Raw genomic sequence first — 25,501 nt, forward strand, 5'->3', positions numbered from 1 at the left:
TAAATCATGGGATATTTGAGGTGTTGGGGTAGAGAAAGTTAAATCAAGGTAGGCTCAGCCTTAGATCTAATTTTCTTTTTGTTAATATATGAAGATTGCCACTTGGAATGTTCATAGGATTTTCTCTCCTAGCAAGCAACATGATATGTGGAATATTTTGCATGAGAATAATTGGGATGTGTTATGTGCTATGAACATAAAAGTGATAGTGAAGTGGATAGAATTTCAAATTGCCATGGGTTTTGATTGTTTTATGTTGGGGGCATTGCAATGCATTACTCTAGTGTCCTCATGGTTGTTCACAATAAGTTCAAATGGTGCTTGTAAAGAATTATGCATTTGGATGTTTTTTAGTAATCAAAATTATATTTGAAGGTGAGGTTTTATGGTTGGTTGGGGTTTATACATTAAATGATTCCTTTCACAAGCGTGACTTGTGGGGTCACTTGAAAACATGCCTATATCTCGGTACAGTAGGCTTGCTAATGAATGATTTCAATATGTGTGCCACCCCTTTGCAATCTACCTCAGAGCACTCGATATGGATGCATTGGAGGGTTCTGTTTAGGATGATTTTGCATTGGTTCTCAAGCAAGACCTTTGGCCTTGGCTCTGCTCATCAACCTTGGGATTTACTTTTGACTTAGCCTAGTATATGGCGATATGGTCTTGCTTGGATCATATACATGCTATGCAAGGCAATGCTTTCTTATCATATATTCTAGAGATGACAATATTCTAACAATATGTTTTATCAAATCACTTCTTTTTGCACTTTGACATGGTTAGATAGCCCATTATCCCCTTTGCATAGTTTTTGGGTAGACTTCCTTTGCACTTTAATTCCTCCTATTCAACTCATGTAGTTTTCAATGGTTAGATGGGATAGCTACTTTATAAGTTTTTACTTGAATGTCCCTGTGTGGGCAATATCTCCTTTGAACAATTGATTATGTGTAGAGGGTTGCCAAGCAATATGGAGTTCACCATGCTTAACTTTGCAAGTAGTGTATGCATTTTGTGGAGGAAATGCTGGCTTTGGTTCATTTTTTATTGTTTGAGTCTCTAGACCATGCTGTCCTAGCTCCATTATTTTTGAGATTGGTATTTTTTATTAGGCATTTTTAGTAAAGACTTTATCAACATGCCAAACTCAAAGCCTTGATTGAGGGTCTACATGATAACTCTTGTCACTCCCATAAATCCTTTTGTGGCTTGCAAGCATCCTTGCACGGGAAAACATGGCTAGACTATAGAATGTTGATGGTTAGATAGTTTCAAAACTCTAGTCTATTGTTCACACATGTAGAAGTTATTTTTTGGAACTTCTAGGTTTGAGAAAGGAACCTTTTGTTTAGATTACCCATGCTTATTCAATATTTTATGCCTTGGTCAAAGATTAGGTTTCACATGATATTCATGTTGCCTTGGAGGTTGTTATTTGTTGGGGTAAAGGCCAATGGCCAATAGGTGGACTAGCATCTCTTGTATAAGTACACTATGTATAAGCATATGTACATTGAGGTAACAAAGAATAAGGGCATCATTCATTTTGTATCCACATAACTCTCTTGTGTTTTTCTCTATCTCTTAACCCTCTTGCACTTCATAGCTTCTACCTCGTATCCCACCATTACTTCCCTATTATTTAGTATCATAGAAATGCTCAACATTTGTTGTGGAGCTTGTGCTTGGAGGGAAGAACATGAAGAGTGAAGCTTTGTCACAAAAGAGGGGATTTTAGCTCCTTTTTTGACATTGATAATTGTTGCCCATACCTTGATAGAGGCACTATTCTCATTATTGGGATCTAGTTTGAAGTCATTGGCCATTGAGACTTGATTTGGGGCTACAATAACCCATTTTGGCATTTGTTTGGGTAACCATAAGTGGTTGGGAATGAAGCAAAATAGCTTGGCTTTGGATACTTAAGAAGAGACCTTGGTAACATGGTTTTGATGTATGCAAGCATAGGGATTGCTTAAGTAGGGGGGTAACTTGTTTCACAGAAGCAAGGGACTTGCTTATTGGATCTAGTAGGGAGCTTTCTTAGGCACATGCTTTGCTTGTTTTAAAGTAGGAGATCTACTTTTTTCTATGTAATAGAAAGAAAAGAGAGATACTTAATGATTTGTTGAGATCACAATGTCTATGAATTGTACTACTTATCCAAATGCTCTAAGGAGGCTGTTTATGCTAAAAATGACCCATATTGAGCATTTTGATTAGTTGGGCTCATTATTCCATTTGTTTTCATATTCTACAAGCTACATAGCATGTATTTTATCTCAAAAACCATTTTTTATATTTATAACCTTTGGACTAAGTTCAATTAAGCTAGGACTAGTTTCACACTACAAAAATAATATGCATGTGTTTTGGATGTTTTTTTGCCTCAGATTAATAGCTGGGAAATTCTAAAAAGATTTGTAAATAGATTGGTTTGTGCCTTTACCATTATGGTGAGCATTTGGTTTTGCAATCTTTTGGTCTTGTAGTTGAATGTATATTGGTTGTTTTGTGGGAATTTGTCTCAATTTTGGGTTGTTGATGCTATATTTAGCCATTATTTGGCTTTTCCATGCACCTGCCATCAATGGGGGTCTCTTTTCACTTGGAATGCTATCATTAGTATTCAAGATATAATATTATCATTATGGCTTCTCTATACTTCAAAAAATGCATTATTCAATATTAAAAAGCTTGATGGAATAAAGTTTTCATACTAGAAATAGAAATTCTACAAGGTCCAGAAAAAGTGGGTGAAGCCAATCACATGTAATGGGATTAAGCCTGAAGACATGGATCCAAATATATGGGAGGAGTTGGATGAGTTGGCATGCTCCATTATTATATTGACACTCTTAAAGTCCATGTATTTTAATGTGAAAAACATAAAATGTCCATATGGTGTATAGAAAAGGCTTGGTGACTTCTATGAAAAATGAAGTATAATGAAAGGGAGCGATGGATCGAAGGTTGGACTCGAGAGCTATGGCGGGAGAGCAAGAGCAAGAAAGGGAGAGACTAGAAATGGGAACTCCAACAGTCACAATATGTGATCGGGCCTTCCTTTATTCAAACTATCACTAAAAGAATAAAGAATAAAGTGATGGTGACGGGCGCCCGCCACCTGCAGTGTGCAGTGGCGGTGACTATCAGTGTAGTAATATACGGGCAGCTAGGCAGAGGTGCCTTTACCCCCAACAACCTCCCACTTAAAGGCGAATCTGCCCCAGTGAGGAGTGAAAAGAAAAAGAAAAATGATAGTACAACATGTACACATGTACAACAGGATGAGGAAAGACGTCATCTCATTCCATTCCCATCAACCTCCTGAGGAAGGCAAAGCGCTCTGTAGAAAGGCTTTTCGTGAGCAGATCTGCAGGATTCTGGTCAGTTGAGATCTTGACAAGATCAACAGACTTGTCCTCAATGACCCCACATATGAAGTGATACCTCACCTCAATGTGTTTCGTCTTTGCATGGAAGACCGGATTCTTGGCCGGATTCTTGGCTAAGTGAATAGCACTCATAGAATCTGAATACAGTGTAGGGATAGCATCAATACCAAGGTCAGCAAGTAAATGACCCAACCAATGGCCTCCTTGCAAGCCTCAGGGCTGCAACATACTCGGCCTCTATAGTAGAAAGGGTCGTGTGTTTCTACACCATGGACATCCAAGAAACATCACCTCTAGCATAGGTGAATACATAGTCGGAAGTGGACTTCCTACTATCTGCATGTCCTGCATAATCAGAGTTAGTGTACCCCACGACTCCTGTATCCTGGCTGCCATAGCATATGCACATATCTGCAGTGCCCTTCAGGTACCTCATGATACCCTTCACGACATCCCAATGCTTATTGCCATGTGTAGCCATATAGCGTGCCACAACACCAACTGCAAAGGCAATATCTGGATGAGTGGCTATCATGGCATATATAAGACTGTCCACTGCGGATGCATAGGGAAACTTGGCTATCTTGGCCCTCTACTCATCTATCTGCGGATAATCAACCTGTGATACCTTCACATAAGAAGGCAATGGACAGCCAATAGGCTTTACGTCTTGCATGCGAAAGTGCTCAAGGACTTTATAAATGTACTTCCTCTGTGACAAGTAGAGGAGTCCCTGATGCCTGTCGCGTCTAATGTGCATACCAAGTATGTGAGTAGCCTATCCCAGATCTTTCATCTCAAAGCTCTTCTTGAGCTGAGTCTTAAGAGCATCTAGCTCATCATGAGCTTTCCCTGCTATCAGCATATCATCCACATAGAGTACCAAAATCAATAAAGAACCATCACACGCTTTCTTCGTGTAAAGACACGGATCCATAGCACTCCGGCTGTAGCCCTGCGACTGCATAAAGGCATCAAACTTATGATACCACTCCCTAGGTGCCTGTTTCAAGCCATAAAGACTTTTCTTCAATTTGCACACTAGGTGCTGCTTGCCAGGTTCTGCAAAGCCCTTAGGCTGCTCCATATAAATCTCATCATGCAAGTCCCCATGTAAGAAAGCTGTCTTGACATCCATCTGGTATAAATCCAAGTCAAGGCGAGCAACCAAAGCTAAGACTAAGCGCATGGTGGTCATCTTAACCACAGGAGAAAAGACCTCGTCAAAGTCCACACCATGCTCCTGCTTAAAACCCTTTGCTACCAATCTAGCCTTGTATGCCGACTTGGGGTGTCCAGGGGTACTTTTTAGCTTGTACACCCACTTGCATGGCAAATCCTTCTTGCCCGTAGGCAAGGAAACCAAATCCCAAGTGTCATTCTTATGCAGGGAGTCTAACTCAGACTGCATAGCCCTCTCCCAGGAGTGACTGTCACCCCTGCGCATAGCCTCATCATAGGTGAAAGGGTCTCCTACATCTGTAACCAAGACATAATGCATCGAGGGTTGAAATCTATCAGGTGGACATCTGTCTCTAGTAGACCGTCTCACGGTAGGCTCTACTGCCTGCCCAGCTGCCTGTCCAATACCCTGACCATGAGCATCTGCTGCAGCTGTAGGCTGTCCAACTGGTTGTGCGGGAGCTCTCGGCTCCTCCTGAAATATGACCTTGCGGATCTCAACAACTCTCTCAGGCTGCCTATGCATTTTGTCTTCATGGAAGACTACATCATGACTGCGGATGACTTTCCACACCTGCGGATCCCAGAGACAGTAACCCATCTCGCCTGCATCCCCATAACCAAGGAAAATGCATTTGACACTATTGGGATCCAACTTACGTCTCTTGTCCTTGGGCACATGGCAAAATGCCTCACATCCAAAGACACGGAGATACGCATAAGAGGGAGGTTTTCCATTCCATACCTCCTCTATAACCTAGAAATCCAAACCACTAGAGGGTGATCTGTTTATGACATGCACAGCTGTACTAATTGCCTCAGCCCAAAAGCTCTGTGGTAGGCCTGCATGGCTAAGCATACTGCGTACATGCTCCTGGATGGTTCTATTCATCCGCTCAGCCAAACCATTATGGGGGGTGTAGGGGGCGGTCAACTGACGCTTAATACTGCTCTCATCACATAACTGCTCAAAAGCATGTGAAACATACCCACCCCCATTATCTGTCCTTAGGTATTTTAGCCTATACCCAGACTGCTGGTTCTCAACCAATGCAAGCTATCTCTAAAACATAGCCAAGACATCGGATTTCAGCTTAATGGGACAAGCCCAAACTTTCCGTGAAAAATCATCTATGAACGTAACAAAATACTTTGCACCGCCCGTAGACTGGCCCACAAACATCCGAATGTACCAATGCCAAGGGCTCACTCATGCGTGGCCTACCAGTCTTCTTATGCGTAGACCTAGTCTACATGTCATAAAGACAATGCTCACATGAATCAAAACATGCATAATCAAGGGGCGGTAAGTACTGCAAACCAGAAAGCATTTTCATTCCCTTCAAAGACATATGGCCCAAACAGGCATGCCAAAGAGATACATGTGGGATAGAACCCACAGACAAAACATGATCAAGGGAAGAAGCTGATACAATCAAGGGGTAGAGACTGCCAGCCTTGGCACCTCTCGCAATCGCAAGTCTACCACGAGTGATCTTCCATGCAAAGTCTCCAAAACATACATGATATCCTGCATCATCAAGCTGTCCAGCTGACATGAGACTGCGTGTCAAAGCAGGTACATGACGTACATCCTGCATAACAAAACTGTTGCTAAAAGGAAACTACAGCCTAACATCACCAATGCCCACAATATCAAGAGAGTGTCATCACCCAAGCGCACAGAACCCGAAACAGTATGGTATGAATGAAACCACTCTCGACAAGGTATCACATGAAAGGACGCACCTGAGTCCAAGAGCCAACACTGTGCATACATAGAGCGTATCTCAATCATCTGCAAAGCACTAGAAGAAGCTGCTAGGATATAATCATCATCATTAACATTCTCAGGCTGCATAATCTCTTCAATTTTAACACTGGACTTTGTAGGTACTATGCTGCGATCAGAAGACTTATCCTGCACTTTGTCTTTCCCCTTATCTTTACACCTTTCATTGCACAATTTCATGGTAGTGTAGCCTAATATGGCCCTTTTTTCCACAATGGTGACAAGTAACATCTGCATTCCTGCCCACTGGATGACTTCTCACGAGACTTGGACCGAGATTTTTGAGAATCCCTTCCACGGACACTACCACTGCCATGCTTTCCATATTCATCATTCCTGCCTCTAACTGTCATAGCATGAGACACACGAGAGGCATCCAAATTCTTATGGTTAACCTCTTCCTGTGCAGAAGAGCACTCTCAACATCAGATAATTTCAAGGTAGCAGTAGGGGCACATAATACAGTGCGGAATACATCCCATGACTTATTAAGAGTACCAAGAAAGAAAAGAGAAGTGACATCCTATGCAAAAGTGATGTCCTACGAAGTCAAGTTCTTGAGTATAGCATGGAACTAGCTCAAGTGAGCAGACATAGTCACATTCTCCTTTATGCGCAGATCCATAAGCTACTTCAGCCAATACATTTGACTCGCTGGACTTTTCTTGTCATAGAGATTTTTGATCTTTTCCCACAACTGCCATGCACTCTATTCTTCCTCAAAGACACTATAGTGAACCTGTTCTGTGAGAGACAATACGGTAGTGGACTTGCATAACTCATCAAGCTCAAGCCATTCCTCATCTGGCATAGTTGCAGGCGGATGCCCGCTTAACCTCAAAGGTTTGATCTGCGATTTCTGCACCAACACCTGCCAAAATCTGGCTCTTTCAATGAGAGTAATTCATACCATCAAGCTTAGTGATGTTGAAAATAGCATGATCAATGGACGAACTCACCATAATGCAGGCTGGAAGACTGTAGACAGTGCAAAACTGCTTGCTGTTTACTGCAGAAAATGACCAAAAAAATCACCAAAATCGAGGAAAAATGGCGAAGAAAGTGAAATCAAAGCTGTTGCCCACCAAGTGCTAGTGAAAGTAATCATTTCAGAGTGTTTCAGCATGAAAAATCCATGTCAGTCCATACATATATGCTTGCTGTAATAAATTTCAGATTTCAGTAAAAGATAGCTAACAGTGCCAAAATCGGATCCCAAGGCAATCAAATACTGCCAAGACCAAAGTTGGCATCATGCGGGCATAGCTTAAGCATATGACTGTCGATAAGCATGAATCCAACACCCAAGTATGTCATACAAACATTTGCCAGTGAGTAGGCACACCCCCCAAGCAACGGGGCAAAGTGTTCCTGCCACTACCAAAACTTGACACAAGTAGGTGTCAGTTCACAAAGATACGGATCCAAAACTGAGACTTAGCTCATAAGCACACAGTGAACCAAGACATATGATGTATCATCCCAAAAGGTAAGAAGTCCCAAAGTCTCAAGTGTCAATAACTGCTCAATAGCATGTAACGACTCAATGCATAAAAGTATCACCTGCTCAATGTCTGATAAGCATTCAAGAATGCTCCCACTGGCACAAAATCCGTATGTACGAGCTCAAGAGCTCAAGCCAAGGCAAGACACAATGCCAATGATATAAGTCCAAGACAATACATCAATAGTACATCCCAAACATGTAGGCAGTAGAGCATCCGTATGTAGCATCCATAAGCATGTAAGACATCAAATACATCCCAAGATACAACTCTGCCAAGCCAATAAATAGCTCAAGTAAGCTTTGAGAATCCAAGGTCAAGCGAGCTCCAATACCAATAGGCTCCAAATAATGTAACTAGCATGTAGTAATGGCATAGGCTAAGCATGTCAAGATTGGTCAGATATAAGCAATATACGTGCCATAAGTACATCCAAGACGGAGCATCCAAATGCTTTGCAAAGCGAGCTCAAGCTCAACCAACGATCCCAAATCAAAACCAAGCTCTATGTTGAGCCCCAAGTGTCAATACATCACCGTATATGCTCGAAACATAGCCTGAAAAGCATAGGCATAAGTATACATGAGTAAAATGACTTCAGCCCAACTGTGTACAACAGTGATTTACTGTTCAAAACTGAGAATTTCAACACCAAAATCAGCTCCAAATGGTTGCCAAACAATAGGCATACATTCCCCTAACATCCGGGCATCAAAGGGACCAACCGAGCATCAAATGACAATGCCAAACAAGCTGTAGCATCAAATGTCAGTGTAACAATGTCATAAACTACCTGTGGATTGTTATGATAGTCCCAAAATAGTGTTAAATTAGTCCAAATGCTCTGCCAACACATCAACCATCAAAACCAAGCATCAAAGCATGTTTATATGCTCGAAATGGAGCCTTTCCAAGTGCCAATGGAGGGGAAGAGCTGCTGTTGTGACTGTCAATACTGAAGACACATATGGGAGGGCTGCGCGATTTTGCCAACTATAAATGCTGGTCCTGGGGCTGCAAAAAATGGTGTCCAAGCTTCGGAGGGGTCCGGTTAAAGCCAAGGAAGGCCTCAAACAAGCTCCAGCAAGTCTTGTTCAAAGACAAGTGAGATATGAAGCAAGGGAGCTTCAATGGTGGCTGCCCCAATCTTGTTTACAGCGTGTGAGACCTGAGAACTAAAGTAAACCCTGAAGAAAATGATCAAATACCTCTAATGTAATGCCCTAAAGGTGCCCAACAATGCCAGGAAGGTGCTCGGGAAGCCGGGGAGTGATGGGAGCTCGAAGGAGTCAATATGGCTGCCGGGAAGGAGACCCAATGCAAGTAGGGAGTCGATGGGATACTGAGAATGCCATAAACCAAGCTCAAGAGTCGGAAAGCAAAGCACTGATACCAGTTAAAAGGGAGCGACGGATCGAAGGTTGGACTCGAGAGCTATGGCGGGAGAGCAAGAGCAAGAAAGGGAGAGACTAGAAATGGGAACTCCAACAATCACAATGTGTGACCGGGCCTTCCTTTATTCAAACTGTCACTAAAAGAATAAAGAATAAAGTGACGGTGACGAGCGCCCACCACCTACTGTGTGCAGTGGCGGTGACTGTCAGTGTAGTAATACATGGGCAGCTAGGCAGAGGCGCCTTTACCCCCAACATATAAGCTCACAAGTTTATTGACTTAAAAACTCATTGATCTCCATATGGATGAGGGGGCTTCAATGTATAATTACCTCAATGAGTTCAACCCTATTTTCAACCAATTGACATCTCAGAAGGTTGTCTTTTAAGATTTAGTAGAGGCCATCTTCTTATTAGTCACCTTCCCTGAGAGTTGGGACACTTTCAAGATAACCATTAGTAATTGTGCACATGCAGGTGGTCTTATGAGTTTTAATAGTGAGAGTAGTTTGCCCGTTGTGAGGAGCTGAACAAAAAGAACAATGCAAGGTCAAAGGGGTCCAATGCACTTATGGTGTGAGAGGAAGGTCAGATGCTAGGGGGGGGACTCTCTTGAGAGAGGCAAGTCGAGAAGCAATTCATGTAGCAAAAAGGATTAGAATACTTCTTTTATAACAAGTGAAAAAAAGGATTAGAACACCTCTTTTATAGCAAAAAGGATTAGAACGATTCTTTTATAAGAAGAAGGGACATATTTGAAAAAACTAAAATTCTTTTATAATAAGTGAATTAGAACACTTTTTTTATAGCACAAAGAATTAGAATGCTTCTTTTATAATAAGAAGGTACATATTTAAAGAAACTACGACAAGTGGAAGGATAAGCAAAAAAGCAAAAAGGAAGAGAAATGCAAAGCAAAGATAGAGGAGATAAATACATGTAGTAGTGATGATGGTGCATGTTTTGTATGCATTTTATATTTGGGTAATGCATTTGTGATTACCATGGATAATGGCATGTCTCAAAATTGGCTTTTGGATTCATAAGCATCATTTCATGTACTTTACATAGAGATTGATTTACTGCTTGTATTCTAGAAAGAGAGGATGCATTCATCTTGAAAATAACTATGTATGTATTGTTGGTATTGGTGATATATACTTGTCACTGCCAAATAGTTTTTCTTTTATCTTGTGGAATGTACAAGAATATCCTAGACTTGATAACAAGTTTGATCATTACAAGTCAGCTTGTTGAATGTGGTTATAGAGTGATCTTTGGTGATCATGTGTGGAAGATTTGCAAGGGATCTCTTATTATGACCAAAGGGATTAAATCTAGTACTTGGTGTCTTTTGCATGTCTCTACTATTAAAGACCAGATATAGCTTTCATTGAACAACCATCCATTTCCTTATGGTATTATTGTTTGGGACATATGTTAGTCATTGGAATGAAAGCTTTGTGCCATTTGAACTTGTTAGCAATCACATGTGTCTCGTGTGGTCATCTCCTACCTGTGAGCCTTAGTTTGAGTCAAACAAGGACATTAGGAGCTCTCGCATTCAAATTTTCTATCATTTTATGTGTTTTGGATACTTTAGATGGAGGGCATATTAGTGCATATCTTTTTGTGCACTTTTGGCTATTTTTTTGGGGTTTGACCATATTTAGGATTTTTCCTCTTTTTCACCTATATATAGGGGGTCTACCCTCCCACTTTCATTATCCATCATTGATCCTTTGTGATCAACAATCCCTCCTCATTCTCTCATCCCCATACAACCATCTAATGCCCACACTGACCCATGGAGCTACTTGTTGGGGTTGACTATTATAGCCTTGTACCTTCATCCACCATTGCAGTCACATTGTTCCTTCTCTCTCCTGTGTTCTCTTTATCTCCTTCTTCTCGCCGTGTTCACTTTCCTCTTTCCATTGCACACTCTCACATGATGGTATCAGAGCCATGCGTGGGAGCCAAAGATCTCGAAGAGATCTGTGTTATCCACAACAAAACTTACCAAGCATCATCCCCAAATGCTACAGACCTTGTGCTTGGGGTTAAATAGGGAAGGGTAGTTTGTTTCCAGCCTTTTTTTAGGCTGCATTTATCAGGGTGGATTAGTATTTTGTTCTTGGGTAGCCTCTACTAGGCTTGGATGGCACTGTTACTATACCCAAGTAACATCAAGTAGACTGGGTGGCCATTCTATTGGCTGGGCAACACAAAAAAAAACATGCATTTTCTGCAAGCAACCCCAGGCACACATGCTATAGAACCAAGCATTGCATTACCTACGTTTTTGTGTAGGCAGCCCTTGTATCTCTACGTTTTGTGAAGGTAGGTCATCAGTCCTCCTGGGCGACACATTTGCAAGTTGGGTGGCACCTGTTCTCTATTGGGTGACCTATTTATAGGCGGACATATTTCTTTCTTTGATGACCATGGTGACCTTTTTTGTGCTGGGCGGCCTCCATTGCAGGCCCACATTTGGGCAAATTTGCATTTATTGGAGAGACTCAAATTTTGAGCACTCATGGTCATTTACGAGCCCCTGGATTGACTATGTTTACAGGTCGAAGGCATGTTTTCCTCTACATTAACTGCTTCCTTTCTCTAGTTGGCATTGTCTGTTCCCTTCATCATTGGATACTCCTTGTCTACTTTGCCTTGGTTAGTCTTCTTTTGTACCATGATGACAAACCTCAATTATCCCGAGGATGCCTCTTATTGGTCACCTTTATTCTAATAGAAGCATCTTCTTTTTTTCTCTTATAGGTACTTTATTGAAGGGCATTTATGGCTGACGTGTATACTATAGGGGATTGTGTGATTTAGGATCATTTAGACCAACCACCATCTTATCTCTTATGTTAAAGCTACAACAACTTTCTGTCAACATATTCCCCTACGATGAGGGATCACATCCACATGATGGAGGAGATTCGAGATGAGCTTTCATTCATTGGTATAGATGTTTCTTCAAAGGACCTAGCTGTGACACTTCTCTCACACCTTCCATCACTGACATATGATGTGTTCTACACTACTCTTCTCACTTCTCATAGCTAGGAGACTCTCACTTACGAGAAGCTAGTCCCATTGGTACTTGAGCATGATGCGTGTCACAATGAGCCAAATTCTTGAGCCCATGCACATGGCTATGCACACTCTCATAGAACTATCTTCCTTGTCTAAATTTTTCTACTCTTGGTTTTTGCAAGCATTGTCTCTTTGAAAAGCAAACTAAAATGTTGCATACGAGAGATATTAGGAGTAAAGGATCGAGATGTTTTGATTTGGTTCGTTGTGGTTTGTGTGAGACAATGCATATAATTTCATTAAGTGGAGCATTGTACTTTGTCATTTTTATAGATAATGCCACAAGGAAGGTCTAGACATATTCTCTTCATAAGAAGAGTAATGCATTGGATGGATTTCTTGGCATTTGCAAAGAATTAGTTGGGCAAGAAGCTTAAGTGCATGAGGACTAATGATGGTGGAGAGTACCTTTAAATGCCTTCAAAAACTTTTGCACAAGTTGTGGTAATCAAGAGAGAGTTGATAGCTCCTAAGAATCCTGCTTAAAATGGTGTGGCTGAGAAAATGAACAAAATCATTCAAGAAAGAGTTCGTAGTATTCTCTCTTATACTGATCTCACCAATGAACTTTGGGATAAAGCTATGTATTTGATGGCAAGAATTATGGTCTAGTAAGAGACCTAGTTATGATCATTTGCATGTTTTTGGCTGTGAGGCATTCATGAATGTACCTAGGGACAAGTGAAGTAAGCTTGACCTAAGTCCAAGAAATACATTTTTCTCGGCTCTGGAGAGTCAAGTGAAATGGGCTATTGCTTATGGGATACTAATTCAAAGAAGGTAGCATGCAGCCATGATGTCATTTTCAATGAGGATAAAATACATAAGTAGCCAATTAAAATGGTTGACCATAGAGTAGTTTTCCAAAGGATGGACAACCAACATATGAGTAGTATGTATGGCTTGTTCCACATGATACAAGGCTTATACAACCATTTGATATTGAGGTGGGAGTATCATGAGATGGTGAGGACAACCTCATGTCTTATAGCATAGAAAAATGGGATAGTCAAAGGCTCCTATTAAGCCAATTTTATATAGAACTATGTGGGTTTCCACACCGCATGATAGATATACTCCATCTTTGGATTATGTCATACTTACGGCCTCGAAAAACCCCGCTCAACCCACGGCACGTCACCTCACCCCCCCACGACATGCCACACCCTCCCTCCTCAGACATCCCGCTCCGCAATGACACGGCACACACACCCCACTGCACACAACCCCCTCCCGCGACATGGAACCACCCACCCCCCGGCGGACCTCCTCAAAAAACCCCCCCACAACATGGCACCACCCAAAACCCCCCCCCCCCCCCGGCGACATGGCACACCCTCCCTCCTCAGAAATCCCCAATCTTTTGTAAAGAATCAATATCCAATTGTATAACTCTCTGCCACTTATAAGTATCATCCCTAGTCATAGACTTGGGAGTTTGGTCCTTTACCTAAGGGTGAAAACATGCACATCCATGTAAGTGGACGTACAACTTAAAGTTATCTCAATATGCTACATTGCCTAAGTAAAGAAGGCAATATTGATGGCCAAAGGATTTAAGAAGAAGAAGGGTATTGACTTTGATGAGATATTCTTATCAATAGGTCAAGATGGCCACCCTTCATGGTACTTGGATTGGGTGTCAAGGAAGACATGAAGCTTATTCAAATGGATGCAAAGATAACTTTCTTGCATAGAGATTTGCATGAGTTTATATGTAGCAACCTGCTTGTGGAAGGCAAGAGATAATTGGTGTGTTCCTATATAAGAGCTTACATGGTTTGAAATAGGTTCCAGTGAAATGATATCATAAGTTTGATGCCTTTATACTATCTCAAGGGTACACTAGAAGTGAGACCAATTACTACCTATACACTAGAAAGGCTAGGGATGGTAGCATTATGATCTTGATTCTTTATGTGGATAACATGTTGATTATTGGATAGTTAGTCATGGATGAGGATGCTTAAAATAAAAGATTGCATGAAACCTTTGACATGGAGTAACGCTAGTCACATCCTTGGCATGCATATTATGTGATATTGAGACAAAAAGATGTTCTATTTGTCTCAGAAGGAATATATTAGTAAGGTATCAAAGAATTTCAATATGAAGAGGGAAAAGGCCATCATTGTTTGATTACCTCCATATTTGAAACTTAGCCAAGAGGGTGAGAAATTAGGGGAAGTTAACACGCCATCCCCTCTGCCGATGAAGCAAGTCTCACCTTAGCCCCTTAAAATGATATGAGGTTGGGCTCTATAATATTTTCTAGGATAGTCATCATCCAACCCTTTCCTAAAACATCCTAAGCCTAGCACCTTCAAAGGAAAAACTCTCGATTCACCAAGACTACCCAACCATAGGACGTATCTACCCTCCACTTTCCTTTTAGGATGAAAGTGCTTAATTATCTAGCACATTTATAATTAATCATGTTAGCATGAGGTTTGTTCTCGTAATTTATGTACAAATACAAAGACAATAACAATAATATATTTATCTACATCTTCTCTGAGGTGAAATGGTAATCTAGCATTCCATCCCTTACACTAGGATCCAGATCTAAACACCTAGATACTCATCTCCAAGTCCCATGGACACAATCCATGTTCTCTCTCTCTCACACACACACACACACACACATTATCGTGTGTGCTCTCTATCTTGTTATTATCAACAATGTTGTGATGTAGAGGCTTCAACAATCAATCCATATGAAGATGATCAATTCGTTGATGATGGCAAGAGAATTTATGATGATGTTGTGATTCGTTCCAACGATGCAGTTCAATAACCTTTCGCTGTCATTTCATGGCAAATATGACAAGGGAAACAATGAAGTTACTGAGAGTAGATTGATCGACTATGATGATGATAGCGGATCTAAGACGATGTACTAGATAGTCAAGCATTTGGCCCTTTCCTAACTTCATAAACATGAGCTATCTAATCAACTTAGGGTTATGCCTATCTCTTACCATACTTACTTAGAGAGCTTCAATCTATGATGCATCAACATAATATATATGCACAAGCTTTTAAATATGCAGGTAGACAATTGCAACACAATCCTCAAATGGAATTAAGGATGACTATTTTTAGTATTTAATAGAGTAATAGACAATACTCTGCTCTAGCGAGAATAAAGGTGGCAGCTATCATGATAGGTCAAGGTGATGAGGATACTCTCAATTGTCGAGATATTCATGTTTATACTTGAGATGGTCATTGTGTGGTTATTTCAAACTTGCATAGAGCTTATGCCAATGTTGTATGTCCTTCTTTTTCCCACAAGTGATGATGATTGGCATATAAAAGTTCATTATAGTAATGCCAATGTTTCAATCAATGCATATGAATTACTCAATAAGAATTGTGTCATTCAAATGCAATTTTATACATTTTTCCTCCAAGTGCATGAAGACATCAAAGCATGCATGTTGGGTGGTGGCCAACTATTGCAATAGTTTATTGTAGAGCAATGTAGATTGATTTGGTGCCATCAGAATCAATCAGTTCTATGTTTAGAAGTTTTTAAAGGTTTGGCAAATATGATTGGAGTAATGGATAACCAATCAGCTCAACTAACTGGTATTTTTGTGGGTAAAAGAGTGGTTTTACCATCTTCATTTACAATGGACCAAGACATATGTATCAATTACATCAAGATGCCATGGCCATAGTTTGAAGTAATGGAAAACTTGATCTTTTTATAACAATGGCATGAAATTCCAAGTAGTATGAGATAACTGATGCGTTGTTGCCTAGACAGAGTCCTCGTGATCATCCTAATTTGATTGCGTGAGTATTCATAAAAATCATGCTAATATGTGGTATACGTTATTGAAGAAAGAATTGTTTAGAAAGATAATTGGTTATGCTAGTGTGATTGAGTTTCAAAAGCGAGGGTTGCCACATTCCCATACTATGCAGATTCTGGGACATCCTTTCAAATCCTTTGAAGGTTGTCACTATGATAGATAGTTTTGTATGAGTTGGCTAACAAAGATAGATTTTTAGATTTATTTGAGTCAAAATTTTAAAATTCATGGTCCTTGCAATCCAATGAATCCCAAAAGTCCTTGCAGGTGTGATGGTAGATGTACCAAAAGATTTCCTCGAAAGTTCACATATATGACAACTGTTGATGACATTGGCTATCTTGTTTATAGAAGGAAAGATAATGGAAACACATTGACCATCAAGGGTAATGTTCATGATAATCAATGGGTTGTTCCATACAATCCTTATTTGAGTAAAAAATGCAATGCACATATAAAATGTGGAGGTATGTTTGATTATGACTATTGTTATAGTTATATATATATATATATATATGGCACAATTGTATAACCATGAAATTCTATACCGGGGTTGGTTCATTACACCTAATCTTACAAGTGTCCAACCATGAGGTGGATGAGATCCAAAGCTACTTAAATGCATGTCATATATGTGCTTCTCAAGCATGTTAGTAAATATTTGATTTTCCACTACATAATGAAAAGCCCAATATACAACACTTAGAGGTGGATTTGTCAAGTGAGAATTTTGTGGTATTTCAAGATACAAATAATATATAAAATGTTATGCAAAATGAAAACATCCAAAAAAACTACTCTTATCAAATGATTTGTATGCAATAGAGTTGACCTAGAGGCTAGGACTATTCTTTATCAAGATTTTCCAATGTTTTGGATATGGAATGCACAATGAAAGATTTGGACCAAGAGAAAATGTAGAAATACTATTGGTCAGATATACTTTGTGTCACCTACCTCTGGTGAATGTTATTACTTAGGTATACTTTTGACAATATCTAGGGGATGTACTTCTTTTGAGGATTTGCATACTATTGACAATGTGGTGGATAATACTTTTAAGGAGGATTGCTTGGCAAAAGGATGCTTCAAAGTGACGATGAGTGGACTTTATGCTTAAAAGAAGCTTCATCTATACAAACTAATATTCAATTTCAAATGCTATTTGTAGCTATTCTAGTCTTTTATGAGCTTGCTCAACCTGGCCAACTTTGGGAAAGGTTTTTGGTGCCAATGACAAATGACATTTTGTATAAGTTACAATGATGACATGGGAATGTATCCCATTATGCTCTACAATAAGAAGCGTCAAATAAGGCTTTATTACAACTCCAAGATTTTTTACATCAACATGGATAAAGATTGTTTGGCTTTCTTGGGTTGCCAAATCCTCATAATCCAAATGCTCAATTGTATATTAATACACCTTTACAAGATGAATACATATATGATACCATAGAGCAACAAAGAACTTATATATATATATATATATGTATATATATATGTGTATATATATATACATATATACATACATATATATATATATACACACACACACACACACACACACACACACACACACACACACACATATATATATATATGTATATATGTATATATATATATGTATATATGTATATATGTATATATATATATATATGTATATATGTATATATGTATATATATATATATATGTATATATGTATATATGTATATATATATATATGTATATATATATATATGTGGGGAAAATGCTAAATGATGGACAGAGAGTTGCATATTGTGCAGTTATGGATGCCATGGAATCAAACTCTAGGGATATATTCTTTTTTGATAGTCCTAGTGGGTTTGGAAATAGTGTTTACTAGAGAAAACTTGCGAAGTGATCAATATATAGCACTGACAATTGCATCATCTGGCACTGCTGCCTTGCTTTGACTTGGTGGTCGTATTGCTCACTTCAAGTTCAAAATCCCGTTGGAAATAGATAGTTGATTCACCTGTAATGTTCATGTTTAAGAATATTATGAGGTATAATAAGCCATTTGGTGGAAAGGTTACTTTGTTTGGAGGAGATTTTAAACAAATCTTGTGAGTTGTGATTAAGGGATCTCGTGAGAATATTGTTAATGCAACTCCATTCTACTCTTATTTATGACAGTATGTTAAGGTATTAAGACTCCCTAAGAATATGCGTATATTTGCAAATGGCAGTGTGTAAAGGATTATGGTTTTAGTAGTTGGATTCAAGGGATTGGGGATAGGATAGGTATTGTAGATGATTGTGAAAAGTTACAAATTCCATCTAGCATGGTGTTGAAAAGAGAATCTATTGAAGCATTGGTTAATAGTGTGTCCTAAAATTTTTGCAATTACATTCCTACAGTGCCTACAATAACAGTTTGCATGCATCATGCATTTCATGCAACAACCACCAATATTCGTATTGTTTTACAATAACAATCTAAATTCATTCAATTCCTACAGCAGCAAGATGTGCTATAACAACTTTAAAAATTGCAAGTATAGCAAAAACTCGAAGATCAATAGTTTCAAGAGCCTAAAAATTAGTAGATACAAGTTTTGTTAGTTTGGATTGATGCTCAAAAAGATTTTGTGAATGATCTTATGAGATTAAAGTCATGGAAGATTATGATGGAGATGCTAGAGCAATCAATGTGGCTACTCTTTACCATTGGAGTAGTGATCTACTTATTCAATTATGGTTCTATATCTTTATTCTCTATGTGGCTACTCTTTACCATTGGAGTAGTGATCTACTTATTCAATTATGGTTCTATATCTTTATTCTCTATGATATATTGTGGATGTTATTCTACTTGATGGGTTTCCAATCTTGGCATATTGACATTGTAAAATATGTGGGACAGTGTATTTTCATTTTAATAACCTTGCAAGAAGATACTATCAAACTTGCAATTACATGATTTATTGACACATTCTTGGTGGAAATTAGCTTTGCTAATTCAGAATTGCCAAAACAACATACTTTCCTGCTACATGTAGTGTAGTAGGACAACGTGCTATCCTCTTGTAGATAGTGCAAAACTTTTAAAGCATTACCACAATCTTGCCATGGGAAGTATGGTCTTTTCTCAATTTGAAGGACTGTTCTCACAACTGATTGTTTCATGCTATTCTGCAATATAGTATAAGTCCATTTAAGGATATTGGCTTTATATTTTGAAAAAACAAAGTACTCTAAACATTACTATGTATATTCTCTATTCTAGCTAACCCACTTGTAACCTTATCTGCATTTTTCATATTACAATTGATAGAGTTTGAGGATTAGCAATATCTCTTGTCCAAGTATATTACAACCATTTTATTCGTATACCAATTGGAAGGTCCCCTATCGATAAAGCAATATGTAAAGAAGATGTAGATCATTTTTTCTTGAGAGATTTGGAATTTCCCACTTTGGAGGAGAACAATGTGGTTATGTAAAACTCAAATATATTAAAAAATACAACAATTTATTATATAGATTAAGTACATTTGAAGGTGATAAAAACCTATGATTATCTGAAATGGAAACAAGACAATTATGCCAGATAATAAGGAATTATAAGTTTTCTGTAAAAAGTTGGGTGGATGTATCCTAAACTATCTAATTGATAGGGAATTGTTAGAAATAGCTGAAAACCCCTTGCAACAAAAAGTGTTATTGAAGATGGATTGTCCCTAACCGGTTTTATTGAAGATGGATCAATGCTACAAAAATGCAAGGTAGAGAAATAAATGTTGTAGGGTATGGATGTGGATCCTTATGGATCAATTATTATGCAATCGGACATTACTATCATGAATAATTAGTTGGTAAAACTTATGCTAGAGCAATGGATTGCTATGGCTAATAGAATGTCATAGGTGATTAATCAACCTTATACTCTTGTGCAACAAAGCTTTATGTCTAAAAATTTGGAATCTCTTATTCATGAGAAGGATTCTTTATAAGAAGAAGATGGATGGATTGCAAAAACAATATCATAAAATGATTATGGTTCTTTCTAAATTGCAAAGTGCTAAAATAGTTGGTCATAATGCTAAAATTCATGCTTGTGATGGTTCTAAATTGAATATTGACGAGGTCTTGATGGATATCAACAGTCAAGTAAAGATAAAGGCTTTGACTTGTGATATGATACATGACATGGATGTTGTATCTTTGGCTATTCACGAACCACATGGGGATGATATGCCACATGAGGGTTCAGTTTTTGATTCACATGGAATGCATGAGCATCATAGCTCATGAACTACTTGGACAAACTGGTAGTGGTTTTTTTGTTTATCCCATCATGGTTTATGTATGCCTTTACTTTTGATGACTGTCTTTTGAGTGAGTTATGCAACTACATTAGGGGGCTATGAGCATCCTACTAGAGAGGCTCTTTTCATCGTTTCTTTGTGTGACTTACTTCAAAGCAAAAGGCTTTGGGTAACAAATAACTATGCCTCATTAGATTAGTCTATAATTTAATAAGGCTTTCGACATTAGAAGGGTTCAGGTCATAGCTATGCCAGCCATCCACTAGGCTATGCCAGGTGTTAGCCCTGGCATTAAGCATCATATTTAGCTTTCTTTGTATCACCCTTAGTGTATTTAGTGTCTTTATGAGAGTAAACTTTAGAGTTCATATGATATGTAGTTATTGGAGGTTGTAACAGGCATGGCCTAAAGAGACACTATCATTATCTTATTTGTTGATCATGCCCTGTTGTATGATGGGATTTTTGCTAATATAAATTTGTCCTGACAGTTTTTGCCATGTTTTTGCTTCATCATCGTGCCATGTTTTGCTCCATCATCGTGCCATATTTCAACAATATTTTTTGTTCTCTATTCTTATAATGTTGTGATAACTATTATATGATGTTTTCTCATGGTTCTATGAAGTCAATTCTATGTTTCATGCTTGTTTCTTGAAGCAATAGGGTTATTCTCGACAATGCTTACAATAGTATGTTGTATTTCCTCATACAACAATGTAGTATTGTTATACATTCCGCATACACCTAGGGCTATAATGTTGCTCTTTGCTTGAATATATCTTGCACAAATGAAGTATCACAAAGAAGGAGGAGAAGAAGGAGAAGGGAGGAGGTAATTGTGTTAAACGTCTTCTCTTGGATGCTTGTGTATTATATAGGGTAAAGGTGCTAGTTGAAAAAATGGATTTGAGTAATGTGACACTTTATTGGTGCTTTACGAGGGCTACTACCTAACAGCTATGCTTGGCTTTGCATATAGCAAAGCAAAGATAGAGCTATATCATTGGCTGTCAGGATTCAAGTTGTGTCATTTTAATGGTTCCCATTTGTCAAAACTCGCATCGCCTTCACTATAAGGTTATAAAGTCCCTTTTTTGGTCAACATGATTTTGTTTGCAGTTGCTCGAATGTTATGAACCAATAGTCGTATCCTATCAAAGACTCTTTGTATTTACACTCTCTATTTTTAATTTAACTCACTATGTTATTCATTCCATGCATCTCCCAATCTACCTATTTTTCTCTTCTAGGGGAAGATCGATCATGTGTCCAAAGATTCATATGCACCTCCTGATCTACCTATTTTTCTCTTCTAGGGGAAGTCCATCATGTGCCCAAAGATTCATGGGTCACATTCCATTGAGCCTTGTCTTTGAGTTCCATTCTATTCCATTCATATCCACTTTATTGTTTTGAATTGAATTCACTATTGTTTACTTCTGCTTGTCCTAGCGTATCTGGTTTTCCTCCCAGTGCAAGATTAGTCGTACTAATGATTATAAGGATGTCTAAAGATTCATGATCCATGCACTTTTTATTATTCTAGTTTCATTATCATTTATGTTTATATAGCACAACTTACTTTACAAGTGTAGAAAGATCCATGGGTCGTGTGATTTATGTGCATTCAAGATCCACACGTCATGCAAGTTATTATGTAGGATTCATCGGTGTTTGGTGAATTGTGATAGTCCAAACATTTTTCACTATATTAAGTGAAACCAAAGATTTGTGAGTTGTGCAAGTTATGAATCTTCCATTGTATTGGATCTTTATTATTTTTCACGGAAGATATAATTGTTGTTCCTTCTTCCCTTGATGGTCAAGTGTGTCTAGCTTTACATCTAACTAACATCAATCCTATACTACTAATCATTGTTCCTTCTACCTTCAATGTTCAAGTATAAATGTATTCAAGAGGTTCATGGGTCATGTATCTCACTAGCCAAGATTCTTAGTCTTCTATACTAGCATAGCTTGATTGATTATAAGGATGTCAAAGGATTCTTGAGCCATGCATGATTGATTACAAGGATGTCGAAGGATTCTTGAGCCATGCATGAAATCTTTAGGCCATATATGCTATTGTCAACAATGACTTCCCAATATTTGTGGGCCATGTAGGCTATTATGGAGGATTTATTGTCTTTTATAACAAGATCCATAATCTTCAGAGTACATGGATGATCAATCATCTTCCATGTCAACATATCAACACAAATAGAGAGAAAAAAATTAGTATCTATAGAGTAGATAACAATCTCAAGCCAAATCAACTAAAAAGTGTGCCCCAAAGATTGGCCAAATAGAGAAGCTCAAACCATACGTTTTACCCAAAATATGTGTATTCTCATTCTCAATCAAGTTTTGTTGCTAAGTTGCTTTCCTCTTGTTGCAAGATTGTGCGCTAGTTTGTGTATGCAAGATTGTGTGCTCCTAGCTGGCAAGTACAAGCTAATCCACCTTGTATTCACATGCTTCAATACTTTTCTACCCTGTGTTAAACCCTTTGCCATCTCTTGGAACTTTAAATATCGTTTAGAACTCCTACAAAAAAAACTACTAGATGTACTGACCTATTGCTCCACCTTTGCAACACTATCAAACTCATCAACTATTTTATAGGCCAAGTTCATTCTATGTGCCATACAATGAATTCCTAACATGAAAGGCGCTATAGAAGTTTGTATGCGGACACAAATTCCTGAGTGATGGCCTTGCATAATTATTGCTCCATCAACTCCCACACAAATTAGTTTTTTTGCAATCTCAGCCCTTGATAATTGCAACATACTCATCAAGCTTTCTTCAACAACTAACAAGACTTAATGATCACCATTTTTTAAAATTACAGAGTATATGAAGTTATAGATTGATCGCCATTTTTCTTTATTACCAAGTACACGAACCCATGCTCCTATTTAATTTTGTGGAGAAATGTAGGCTCATTATCCCAATTGTCTATGCCTATTGGCCACTCGGCTCTATGAAAGAAAATCCAAATTATTATTGTAAAGTTTCTCTCTTTTCTTTTCGTAAAGGGTAATTGTATCAATAGGCACCATTCTAGCTTTTTCAGGGAAGAAAAAATCAACTCTCTTTATTTATTTTGAAAAAAAAGGGGTGAAAGGCAAGAGCAGCGTGCAATAGTTGCTTGCACCCTCGTTTACTACTCGAGAGAGAAGACCGACGATGACGAAGGCCAACAAAAGAGTATCGCGGCGGCGACATTACAGCAAGGAAGAAGAACACACGAATGGTCTGTCTATCTGTCTGTCTCTCCCCCCCCACGTTCTTTTTTTTTTCTTTTGAGTGAAACCAATGCTCTGATCTAGTGTACACACACAAACACACTCCACTGTCCTGTAATTCAGTAAGTCAAAACCATACGAGGTGAATAGACTTCATCATGAAGCTTTTTAATTTTTTTGAAACAAAAGGTTAAAGACCACAGCCATAGCTGGAGCATCCAAATCATCGGAGTGGCAACAATCATGCAATGATTGCCGCAATGGAAGCCAAAAGTAGGCATAAAAGGGTTGAAATAACCGATCACCCATAAAAGCTGGTTCCTATGAGTCCAAAATAGTCCATAGAGCCCAATATCTGATGTAATGAACGAAGAGGGAATAATGAGAGATCCCTGCCCCAATGAAAGATAAGGGAATAACGAGAGATCCCTCTGGAAAATCTTCTAGGCTGGCAGAAAAAGTATTCGAAATGTGAAAATGTCTCTTTTGCATGGAAGCATCTATAGCAATAGAAGGAAGCAATACCATGATTTACCAATTTTCATCACACAAGGAACACTCCCACATTTTGAGAAACCCATTCATTAAGTTCAGTTACTTGTCAGCCATCAGCCACTTTATGGAGGCTGTGTTTGCAGCAGTTTTAGGCCATCTATAGTAGGTTACATCCTCTTTATCAGCCCTACATTAGATACTTGCGCTTTTATGTTTTCTTCACTCTTGAAGGGTTGCCCAACAGTCGCCTATTTGTAGCTACTTACATGGAGAGATCTTAGTTACATATTCTTGTGTTTTCTTCTCTAGGTGCCTGCCCAGCAATCACCTTGATAGCAGCCATTATCTCGGAGAGATTTCAGCATATTGTTCATCTTTGACACCTCCTGAGGACCGCGTTTTACTCCCTCTATTGTTGCCTTTCATCTTCCAATGTCTACTTTGACATTCCACTGCTTGGAGGATTGTGTCTCTCTCCCTCCATAGAGCAGCTCTTTCCCTTGTCATCGACACCTTTGCCTGAAGGACTGTGTTTCCCTCCCTTCATAGTGCAGTTTCCTTCAAATATTGCCACATGACAAGCCTAGACAGTTTAGTCATCTTCGAGCTTTTGCTCTATTGTATTAGCTTGATTCACTTAGCATGATTCTTTGATTCATCATTCAGTATCTTCTTCACTTTTCTTCTTTCGAGTTTTCGAGTTTTCTTCTTTGAGTGTTTGCCATACACTGTGTTTCTCCCCATAAACCCTACTACCCCTCTGATATGGTATGAGTGTATACCGTCTCCTCACTTTTCTTGACATGGTCTCAGAGTAGAGGTGTTTAGAGAGCTAAAGATCCTCTTCATCGGAGAAGGAAAACAAAGGTTGCAGGTTCAACGACACTCTTAGTTTTTTCCCTATTTTCGCTACATCATTAGAAGATGCCCTTATCTTCTTCTCCCATCCACCCTACCTTTACAGGTTTTACACATTAGTGCCTCTACAAAAATAGAAGGCCCGATCACTGGGTGCACCTCCTCTGGCAAGAACAGTTATACCAGTGAAGATTGTCATCATCGACCTTTGCTCCTTACCCGATCGGAGTATATGCATCTACCTCTCGGCACTCCTTGTGCCACCTCACTTGTTTAGGCCACAGACATAATTTTGCATTGGCTATTAGATTTTTATGCTCCTCTAGGCAATAAGACTCATTCTATGCGCCCTAAGTCCTCTCAAGAAAATGGAGGCTCTAAGATCCCACGCG

At 38.8% G+C, this 25,501-nt stretch overlaps 1 protein-coding gene across 2 annotated transcripts in view; it reads left to right on the forward strand.

Moving 5' to 3' along the window:
• Nucleotides 1-23,620: 23,620 nt before the first annotated feature.
• LOC148028465 (uncharacterized) overlaps nucleotides 23,621-25,501 on the forward strand; it is a 120,013-nt gene continuing 118,132 nt past the window's right edge. Inside the window, exon 1 of one of the 2 annotated variants that reach the window (XM_087690277.1) lies at nucleotides 23,621-23,764. In XM_087690277.1, coding sequence (XP_087546403.1) covers nucleotides 23,698-23,764 — 67 coding nt within the window. In that variant the 5' untranslated portion in view covers nucleotides 23,621-23,697. The remainder of the gene's footprint in view (nucleotides 23,765-25,501) is intronic. The other variant, XM_087690276.1, reaches the window with a different exon arrangement.

This window comes from Lygodium microphyllum, chromosome 12, assembly GCF_053477565.2.
Source record: "Lygodium microphyllum isolate KBCC chromosome 12, Lygodium_microphyllum_v1.1.10, whole genome shotgun sequence".
Lineage (NCBI taxonomy): Eukaryota > Viridiplantae > Streptophyta > Polypodiopsida > Schizaeales > Lygodiaceae > Lygodium > Lygodium microphyllum.